The sequence below is a fragment of the Zingiber officinale genome, chromosome 10B (assembly GCF_018446385.1).
Source record: "Zingiber officinale cultivar Zhangliang chromosome 10B, Zo_v1.1, whole genome shotgun sequence".
NCBI lineage: Eukaryota > Viridiplantae > Streptophyta > Magnoliopsida > Zingiberales > Zingiberaceae > Zingiber > Zingiber officinale.
The window spans coordinates 48,542,993-48,554,899 of record NC_056005.1 but is presented as its reverse complement, the minus strand read 5'-3'; the positions used below and the strand labels follow the sequence as shown (position 1 = coordinate 48,554,899).

The following is an 11,907-nucleotide window of genomic DNA, read 5'->3' as shown; positions in this document are numbered from 1 at the left end:
CAAAGTAAACAAATTTAATTTTCTTACTTGAACTAAACCGAACCAAGGCAAAAAAAAAACTTAATTATTTTATCAATCACTTTCATCTAAAAGTCATTAATGATCCTAAAAACAATTATAAATGCGACCCTAAAAATTTTATATTCACGTCATATTAACACTGTTACACTCCTAGTGATACCCTCAATTTATCCATTTTTTTCCTTCAAAATTTTGTGTCTTTTAAGTTCACTAAGTTTTGACCAAAAAGTCATATATGACCTTAAAAAGCTCATATTTATTTTAAATTTACACCATTGCACTCCTAGTGGTCTCGTGGACCCATCTATATATAAAGAAATGAGGCTTCTTTTGTGCTAATAATGAGTAGACAGTGTGGTGCCCGAATGAGTAGGAAGTTTACCTCATTTTTCATCACTACCTAATGTGCAGACCAAGCAACACGGGTCCCTATAACGTCACCAATAGTATCACATTCATCACATAAAATCCTCATTTGGGCTTGGATCAAAAGGGAACAAAGAGAGCATTGGTGTGGGGTTGTGAGCTTTCTCTACTAACCATTGAGCTAAGTTACCAATTGATAGCACTGAGGGGTAATCTGGAGATCACTGACACAATGAAGGATTTCTTATACTTGGGGGGTTTTGGAGTTTGGTAGTAGCCCTACTATCCCAACCAAAATTTAACTGCTCCAAAAATGAAAGAGATGAAACAATTATACATGGCACGTACCACATCCATTAGTAGCAGTTAGTAGTTGGTCAGAATGATTGGAGTTTGTCCTCAAGGTCACAGTATCACCAGTGGAGTCTATTCTATAAATGAGACTACTATTAGCCACATTTAGAAAAGAACAACAATATTTCCTGCATTTTATAACCGATTGTTGACTATCAGAGTGAAACTACAGTGTGTATTGAAAAGAAAGGTTATATGATGAATTACTTTCATTGGCAAGACCATTGATGTAGGTTTTCTTTATGTTTTACAACTTGGACAATAGATCTTTCAATGTACTATTTGGGTTGGAGAGATTCATCCAACTTTTGCTCATTAGATAAGATGTCGATGACTGGTTTAATTGAAGCAAGTCAAGGTGGAAAACATGCACATTAGATTGGGATGAGCTTGAAATGGTGGAAGTTTATAAACCTTAACATCATCTCCACTCTGATAAAGACCAACCATGGATCAGCTCAGTGTAGTAGCATTAGGTCTTCAATCTCAAATTCAACAGTAGGGAAATAAAAACAAACCCCTTCAAACTGCAGCTTCCCCTCTCTTTTTTGTTGCACGTAATCATCCTGAAATACCCAAACAAACAAAATAGTTACTAACAACAAAATTAGTCAATAAAAAATAACTATTTTTTCATGTATCACATACAATCTTTTTTGTTGTCATTTTGAGAAAAAAAAACAGTAGGTGCTTTCATGTATCTCAAGCACCCGTGGGTCCGTGTATCTGATGACACATATAAAGTTGGACAAATCTCTAAAAAAAATTTAGAGATAATGCAATTCAATCAGACTGCAAGATGAAGTAGCTAGACCCAGTTAACTTCAAGAAATATTGAGTAAAAGCAAGAAAAGAAACGCTCATATTTTAATGATCTTTGCAGCTCTTATGAGAGGATTGGCCTTGGCGATTTGTTCTCTTCCAGCCACCTTGTAATCGAATGAGCAGTCATGGGAATTGGAGTACCGGTGAAGTTTACAGAAGAGATCGCCGCAGCGGCACCGGAAGCCGGTCAAGCCCACCCTTTTCCTGTAGATCAAGCAACGCTTAATGGACTGAATGGTCGGGGATGGACGACAGTCTTCCTCGGTCTTCGGCGGGCAAGAAATCGGAACAGTAGGTTCCTGGAATCTCTCAGGCCTCTCCGGAGCTTCAAATCCTTGAGGGGAAAGCTGCGGCAAAATAGAAGGGGAAGAGGAAGAAGAAGAGGAAGAAGGTTTGAGAATCTCCGCTTCGTCCTTGTTAAGATCACACCTTTCCCTTGCCATCTGTTTCAATTCCGGGACCAAATCGAAACAAAAATCAACAAAATCTTTTGATTAATTCAACGAAAAAGAAACCATCTTTGCAAGGGTAACAAACAGACTCAACAAGTAGGGAGATGATGAGATCGACGAGCTGAAATAGAACAAATCTGAGATTTTTCTCCAGGAAATCAGAAAAATAAAAAAAACTATACTTGGGGTACAAATAAATCGAGAGACGGCGGGCGGCTTTGTATGATCAAAGGGCCTCGTCGAGCTCAGAAATCCGCTCACCAAGAAATGAGAGGAGAGCACGCCGCGCGTCGTGGAGGAAGATCCAACGGAGGCGGACGGTCGGTCGACAAGATGGCGTGAAGAGATTGTATGAGGAGAGGGGAAGAAATATGGCTAGGGTTCAGGAACGCGAAGGGGAAGACACGGCGTTGAAAAGATATTCAGAGAGAGGGAAAGCAAAAACTGCGCGCGAGGGGAAAAAGACTAAAGTCAAATACAACGGTTTTATCAAAACTGTTGTTGTAACCCCTAAAAATGCGGATAAAGACAACGGTTTATAAAACCGTTGTAAAAAGTGTTGTCGTTTTAAAAAGAAGTCTCTCAATGACAACAGTTTTCACAAAACCGTTGTCTTTTATATTTAATTGGGAGTTCAAAGACAACGGTTTTGGCAAAAACCGTTGTCTTTGAGCCAATACGCAACGCTTTCTCTTAAAACTGTTATCGTAGGGGTGTTGTCTTTTAACATTTTTGTTGTAGTGAAGGCTTTATATGGTAGGTCATGTCGATCCCCCTGAAGGCGCTGGAATTCCGTTCTATTTCAATTTCCCTGTACAAAAATTGTACAAGTACAGAACTTTTCCTAGCAACCCGCATGTTCGATCAGACACGTGTTTGATCAATCAACCAAGTTCTTGATGGATCAAAACACACCTTGATCGAAATACAAGATCGCTGGCCTCTTGTGTTGATATTCAAAATCGATACAAAGAAAACTAAACTAATTACGCAGCAAAATCAAAGAACTAGTTGTATCTTTCCTTTATAGCTAAAGTGTTGGGTTTTTCGGGCCGCAAAAACCGCTTTTTGCGTTGCGGAAATCCCGAAACCCCCATGCCACGGATCCGTGCGAAGAAATAAAATTATGTAAAACTTTCATATACATGTTTTCTACTCCTAGATCTACATTAGATCTACAAAAGAAAAGGTTACCCTTGATGCGAAGCCCTTCGCAATCCCGCTCGTCCAAGGTTCGTCGCCGGATCTCGAGAGTATCAAAGTAGATACTCCTCTATGTGTATCCACACGAACAACTCGATGGAGAGAACCTCTAAGGATGTGCTAGCAACCTTAGAAGATCAGTAATGGTGGAAGAGAGGGAGAGAAGAGAAGATCTTGAGGAAGAAGAAGGAGTTACTCACCAAGCACACAAAATGCACTAACTCCCTCATCTAAAGTGGCCGGCCACTTTAAGAGAGAATGTAACCTCCATGGGATGCCAAGAGTCACAACTCTTGGTAACTCCCATGAGGTGGCATCTCACTTAAGTAACCATGATGATGTGGAGCATCATCATTGGTCCACTTCTTGCCAACTCACCAATGAGGTGGCAAATGGTCAAGTCAAACTTGACTCTTCATCTTCCTCTCAAGTCAAGTCAAACTTGACCACTTCTCTCCCATGGTTGATCAAATTTAACCATTGGTTCAAGTCAATTTTAATTTAATGAATCCCTATTTATTGAATTAAATTGATTCAATGAGTCTAAGTCTAAATTAGACTCATTTAATACATGAACCAAATTGAGTCCAACTTAATTAGCCTAATTTGGATTACTCTTAATCCAATTTGGTTCATCACATGAACCTAATCCTTTAGGTTCATCAAATGAACCTAATCTCCATCTAATTGCCCTTTGTGTGTGATCCTATAGGTTCTTATAACGTTGGCAATGCTCCTAAACCCATTTAGAAGTATAAGTAATGAGCGGTATCTAGCAACACATCATTACTACCCAAGTTATAAGAATGTTGAGATCCAACATCACCTTGTGACTACTAATTGTGACTCTTCACAATATATGACAAGTGTCCTTCTATCCTTGACATCTAGATTGATCAATGTGAGGCATAGACCGTGTCATTCTCTAATCAATCTAAATCTTGAACTCCAAGTAGACTCACTCAATCAAATGAGCTCAATATCTCATATTGACTCATTTGGGCATGCCCATGCACTTAGTGGTCTCACTCTATCAAGAATATCGCTGTCACTCCCGTCATATAGGAGGAATAGATCCCATCTACATCACTCACATCCCTCCGCATAATTTGTTACATACCCAGTAATCGCCTTTATAGTCCATCCAGTTACAGGTGACGTTTGACGAAACCAAAGTACGTAACTCCTTATGTAGGGAACCATGGTGACTTCAGGTCCAAGGACTAGTAGTCATACTAATAGCCACATGAGAAAGTATATGACACTCATATAACGATCCATGATACTTTCTCATGGCGGGTCATTCAGTATATATTCTCCAATGCATACCTATGTGTCAACTTGATATCTCCATATTCATGACTTGTGAGATCAAGTCATCGAGTTGACCTACATGCTAGTCTCGTCGCATTAACATTGTCCCTGAATGTTAATACTTGACTAGGAATGATTAAGAGTAATGTTCCCTATATCATCTCACTATCGATTCAACCAATTGATTGATATAGGTAAGAACCTTCTACTCAAGGATGCTATTATACTTAGTTATTTGGCATAAATACAAGTAAGCTTAATAACCATAAACAAATGCCTTTATATATATATATAAGAATATGATACAACGAGTCCATACAACAATCATTAAATGATTGGCTCTAGGGCTTTAACTAACATAAAGACCTCTTGATCTTCTGCTGTATTCCTCTCCTCTTCTTGGACATCGTGTGAGCGACGATCTACCAAGATAAAAACCACCCTTCTTCTCTTCTTTGTTTCTAAACCGCCAACCACCAAAAGGAGGCTCTAGGATGGGTGCCTTCTCCTCTTCTTCCTCTCCTCCAAGCCGCCGACCCTAAGAGTGAGTTGGAAGAGATTTGTGCTGCCGACCCTAAGGTGGAGTTGGAAGAGATTTGTGCCACCGACCCTAAGGTGGAGAAGGAGAACCTTGTGTTATTGACCCTAAGTAAGAGAAAAGGAGAACCTTCTGCCGCCAACCCTAAGCAAGAGAGTTGTGGAAAACTTATGTTTAGGGGGCGCCACCTCCCCTTTTTATAACCCTTACCGTTGGTTACAAAGAAAGAAAAAATAACAGAAATCTATTGGGGTGGATGCGAGGCTTTATATAGAGTCTACAACAGGGACCTAGACGAGAAATTGGTTTAGGCCTCCTGATGGGCTTGGGTTGCCTGTGTTCGGCTCGAACACTCAACTCAAGTCCATCAATAATAACTCATACCACTAAAGGGTTATTATTGAACTACCGTACCAATCTCATATTACAATATGGGCTCCTTCTTATCATGAGTGTGTTAATCTCCCTGTGTTTAAGATATCATATGTCCGTTCATTAAATGAGTTATTGACAACTCAATTAATTAACATCTGACTCCAAGAGTAGTACCACTCAACTTTATTATCATGCCGAACTAAGTCCACCTGCAGGGTTTACATGATAATCCTTATGAGCTCCTCAAGGGGACATCATCAGTCTAAATAATTAGGACACAGATTCCTTCTATAATCAACAACATACCATATAAACAGTACTATCTCCCAACTCATTGGGCCTATTGATTTAACGAATAAATCTCATCCATTAATAAGTTAAAGAAATAAATACTAAGTATATACGCTTGCTATTATATAGGGATTAAGAGGACTCACATCCATAATAACAGAGATTCTATTCTTTTATATAGTAAGTACAAATCAAACAACTTTAAATGGTCTTGCTCAATATACACATAGTGTACTAGTGTAATTTTATAGCCAAGACAGACTAATATCAAATTACACTACAACCATTCTAATGGCTTGCCCCAATTCATCTTGGTTGTGAGCTACTATTTATAATTTATAAGAAACCGATAACATGATCTTCTGTATGACACCACACACCATGTTATCTACAATATAAATTAAATGGACAACTGCATTGACATATATATAAAATGTAAACATTTGACCAAAGTGATTCTTATTTCAAAATATTTCAAAACAGATGTTCATATAAAAACTAGGCTTATAGTATACATCCCAACACCCCCACCTTATGGGAAGAGGTTGGAGAACGACAAATGTTGGGACCACAAGGTTTTCAGGATGATGCAAAGTTTGTACACACCATCTAACAAAGAATATCAGAAACCAAAGATCTACAAAAGAGTTATGCAGATCGCAAAAAGTGACCTTTGGAGTTTGTAGTGGATGATCATGTGTTTGTGTGTGTTTCACCCACTAAAGAGGTTAAAAGGTTTAGACTGAAAGGCAAGTTAGCTCCTCGTTACATCGAACCCTTCTAGATATTAGAAAAGATAGGTGAGGTAGCCTATTGTCTAGCGCTACCATTGACACTTGCTATGCATAATGTGTTCCATGTATCCATATTGAGGAAGTATGTGTCGCATCCCTTCTTATAATCTAGAAGATGTGTCAACCTCACTCCAGCTAGATGCAACCTATGAAGAAGTTTCTATGTGAATCCTGGATCACAAGGAGTGCTAGTTACGAAACAAACAATTCGACTCATTGAAGTTGGATGGCAACATCATATTGATGAAGAAGGGATCTTGAAGAAAAGATCCAAGCTCGATACCCTCACCTGTTACTTAAAGTACATTTAGTCTCTTCATTACTTGACTAATTGAGCATGGTATTGTTACTTGTCGCACTTAAGTAGGAAATTTGGAAATTAAATTTTTATTAGTCGGGAGGAATGTAAGATACGATAAATAAATAATAATAAAATAATAAGTATTAATTATGAAATCACCTTACAAAATTTTTAGGGAATTTTTAGAAATATTTTGGGATTAAAACTGAATTTGTATGACATGTTTAAGAGGATAAATATATTAGGCTTGGAGAAAGTCTGTTTAGAATATTACTAAAGTAGAAATTAATGAAAGAAATTAACTAAGGTTGAAATCATTTAACCTAAGTTATATAAATTAAAAACCTAATTCTTTTTCCCCTCACCTGATCCTCTCTCTTGTTCCTCATCCACCGTCGCCCTCTCCCGATTCCATCGCCATCGCCCAGTTGTCGTCGCTAATGCTCGTCGCCACAATAGCTGCCGTAAGCGCTACTTCTCACAATCACATCTCTCCCGACTCCCTATCATTGCCACGAGCACTAACACCAAGCCCCTCTTCTCACGAACCTAGTCATTCGCCACGCGACCCTAATCTCCTGGCGCCGCTCCCCCACCATGCCATCCATCGTTGTCACTTTCTCCCAAAAGCCATCATTGTCCATTGGCTAGCCAAGAAGAAGGGAAGGTCATCGTGAAAAACTACTGTCCGACCCTATTGTAGTTTTTCCACGCCAACGAGCCATTTTCAAACGTTGACATAACCTCTGTTGTCCTTAAGAGCCGTCTTCTTGCTCACTACCATCGCCTGATGAGGAACCGTGCATCGCCAACCACCATGGGCTATTGCTAGGGGAGAAACCATAGAGTAACAAACTCCATTACCTAATTATATCTTTTCATTTAGCTTAGTTAATTAAATGCTATTGAGATTGATTTGGGTTAATTGATTTATTATGCTTAATCAATTACGATGATAAGAGATAATGAGATGGTAGATTCATTAGTTAAACTCATTAGTTGGATTGTTAGTTCATGTCTTATTTGGATAATTGAAGCATGTTAATAGGAAAGGTTAATTAATTGGGTTGGATTAATTCAAAAGGAGATCGGCTGTGAAGGAAGGAGATCGACTAATTATTTTATGGTAGAACTTAGCCATAGTATGTATTATGTGTTGCAGGATATTGATTTGAGATAACCATTCTGACACGGAGATAGTTCAGGATGATCTACATTTGAGGTAGGTATTCTTCCATGACCTCTATAGATTATTGATCTTAATGCATGGGTTTAGATGATGGATTAGGTTACTTACCATGACTCTATGCGCATGTGACTAAGTTTGATACTTACGTACTTGATCTTGGAGATGATCTATTTATTGTCTATACAATCTTATTCTTGATTATCTCATCTGCTATAGTGTACATATATGTGTATGGTGTGTACTATAGGTGTTATCATTCTTGATTATCTCATATGTTATAGTGTACACATGTATATGGTGTGTACTATAGGATTTATTATTCTTGATTATTTCATATGTTGTAGTGTGTATATATGTATGATATGTACTATAGGAGTTATCATATTTGATTGCCTATTTTCTGTAGCGTACACATGAGTGTAGTGTGTACTATAGATGTTTATATTTGACTATGCATGATGTTTAGTAGACACCTGTTAGACTCTTCTCAAGTGTATTGATGATGCTTTTAGATGTACTTATGTTTATCATATTGTTACATTGATGATGACCATGTTTGAGTCATGTGTATTAGCATCTTGCACATCATTGCACATTGTATGTATGTTGTCGATTAAAACTCCCTCTGTGACTGAGAGTTTTGTCAGTCATATATATTCTAGACACTCGGCCACTCAGGAGTAGTGGTAGCTAGAGTGTGCGCAGTTGGTCATGTTGTGCCCACTTAGCTAATCAGGGATGGTGGTAGATGAAGTTGCATGCAGGCACTAACACGTCTTGTTATGTAACTAGATAGCTACTTTTGAATCCTTCCCAACCGGACACTCAGATATAGTGGTAGATGAATCGTGAGCAGTTGTCATAGTCCTGCCCACTCGACCACACAAATGTCGTAGTAATTGGAGTGGTGTGTAGGAGTGACACATAGATGTACAGACTACAGATGATGCATGTTGCATATCTTGGAGATACTTATTACATATGCCTGTGATATGTTACATTTGCTTGAGATATGAATGTTGCATATTCCTGACATTATCATACATGTTTATGCCATCATATGTTTCTCATATAGTATGAGCAAATCTGTTACAGATCCCTAGTGATTACTGATTATTATATCAAAAATGTTAGATTGGTTTTGGTATGTGCATTTTATTATGTTGTTTACGGTTGCATATGATGATACTACCTGTGAGACTGTTTATTTTGATTTTCTTACACATTTGACCATGCACTCTCTCATATCTATTGCCCGTGAAGTCATTTAGACTCACTATCCTATTGTATTTTCTTTCTTCAGATAATAGATAGATGATATATATATTGGAGTTACTTGGAGGATCCTGTCTACCAGTTTTATATCAAATTTGAGAACATTTTCCTTGTTATGTACTACTACTTTATTTGCACTTTGATTTTCAGACTTGGTTATGTAATAATTGTTTTGGTTGTGGATTTCAATCTCGTGGTATTAATTTATTCAGTTGTGATACTTGTTATATGTGTAAGTCATGCCAACACATAGTCATCTTATATTCTCCATCTTTGTGAGTGGATTAAGTAAATCCCTCTATTGTATAGTTGGTTGTCTTATATCTTCTGCTGTGTGTTTATTCCTGATTTATGAATATAAATCATGTATTATCAAACATTGTCACAAAATGGTACCTCTGTTTCGTTGGAGAAGTACACCTGCAGGGCATGACATAATTATCTTGACTTGATTAAAACCATAATTAAAGAATTAAACATAATTAATAATTTTGGCATAATCATAATAACTTAATTAAGATCTCTAATATAAAGAAATCCAAATGTAATAAATCGATTAATTCAAACATAATTAAGAATTGAAATCTTAAACAAAATAATTCAAATAACAAATTTACCTAATCCACAACAACAAGTCAACAACCAAGCCTTTTCCCACTAGGTGGGGTCGGCTGTACGCCATTGAGCTCTATCTCCTATTATATCATCATCTATATTTAAATAAATTTCATCTTGTTTTATTGTTGCTAACCAAGTCTTTTTTGGTCTTCCTCTTCCTCGTTTGATATGCATGTTTATCATAGTTTCACATCACCTAACTGGAGCATTTATTGTTCATCTAAGTACATGTCTATACCATTTTAAACGTGTCTCTCGGAGTTTGTCCTCAATAGATGCAACTCCGACTTTCTCTCTAATGCTCTCATTCCTTATTTTGTCCATCTTCATATGTCCACACATCCACCTTAACATCCTCATCTCTGTAACTCTCATCTTATGCTCATGTGCTCAAGTCATAGCCCAACATTCAGCTCCATATAACATAGCAGGTCTAACAGCGGTTTTATAGAACTTACCTTTAAGTTTAAGAGGTACTTTACGGTCATATAAAACAACCGACGCTCCCCTCCATTTCACCCATCCTGCTTGTATTCTATGTAAGACGTCTCTCTCAATCCCTTCATCATTTTGTAAAAATGATCCTAAATATTTAAATCTATCGGTTCCGGGCAACTCGTCCTCTCCTATCTTAACAATTATTTCATTACTTCTAATATTGCTAAATTTAAATTCCATATATTTTGTCTTTAATCTACTAAGCTTAAAACCTTTCCCTTCTAGTGTTTCCCTCCAAGATTCTAGCTTAGAATTTACTCCTTCACATGTCTCATCTACCAAAATAATATCATATGCAAACCACATGCACCACGGTACTATGTCTTGAATGTGCGTAGTGAGTTCGTCCATAATTAGTGTAAAAAGATAGGGACTTAGGGTTGATCCTTGATGTAACCCTATCTTTATTGGAAATGCTTCAGTTACTCCGCTTGAAGTCTTTACTCTGGTCGTTACATCCTCATACATATCCTTAATTAGTTCAATATATGTTACGCTAATACCTCTCTTTTCTAAAATTCTCCATATAATTTCTCTTGGGACTCTATCATAAGCTTTTTCTAAGTCACAGAATACCATGTGTAGATCTTGTTTTTGCTCCCAATATTTTTCAATTAATTGTCTAAGGAGATGTATAGTTTCTATTGTCGACCTTCCAGGCATGAACCCAAATTGATTTTCTGTCACTATGGTCTCCTTCCTTAATCTTTTTTCTATTACTTTTTCCCAAAGTTTCATAGTATGACTCATTAGTTTAATACCCCTATAGTTTGTACAATTTTGTATGTCTCCCTTGTTCTTATATAAGGGAACTAGAGTACTTATCCTCCATTGATCAGACATTCTTTTCATTTTTAATATCATGTTAAATAATTTTGTAAGTCATTCAATACCTTGTTTCCCTAAGCACTTCCATACCTCTATCGGAATATCATATGGTCCAACGGCTTTTCCATTGTGCATCTCATTTAAAGTTTGTTTTACTTCTGAAGTTTGAATTCTACGATAAAAATTAAAATTTCTATGCTCATTTGACCTAATTAAATTACCTAAGTTAAGTTGGTCACCTAAACCTTCATTAAAAAGTTGATGAAAATACCTCTTCCACTGCTCTTTTATTTCTCCATCATTTACTAATACCCTATTACATTCATCTTTAATACATTTTATTTGGCTAAGATCTCTTATTTTCCTTTCTCTCACTTTAACTATTCTATAAATATCTCTTTCCCCTTCTTTTGTATCCAATTTTTGATATAACCATTCAAAAGTTTCATTTTTTGCTTCACTCACTACTTTCTTAGCTTCTTTCTTGGCTATTGTATATTTTTTAAGTTTTCCTCGTTCTTACAAATATATAATTCCTTATAATCTATTCATTTTTTCCTTCACTTTCTCTTGTACTTTCTCATTCCACCACCAAGATTCTTTACTTAGTGGTGCATGTCCCTTTGACTCACCGAGTACACTCTTAGCTACTATTTTCAACTTTG

General features: G+C 37.0%; 1 protein-coding gene across 1 annotated transcript; it reads right to left on the bottom strand.

Moving 5' to 3' along the window:
* Positions 1 to 1,601: 1,601 nt before the first annotated feature.
* Positions 1,602 to 2,009, bottom strand: LOC122028782 (zinc finger AN1 domain-containing stress-associated protein 15-like). The gene has a single exon (XM_042587672.1). It carries the CDS (start codon positions 2,007 to 2,009, stop codon positions 1,602 to 1,604), a length of 408 nt encoding a protein of 135 aa, XP_042443606.1.
* Between the last annotated feature and the right edge of the window lie 9,898 nt (positions 2,010 to 11,907).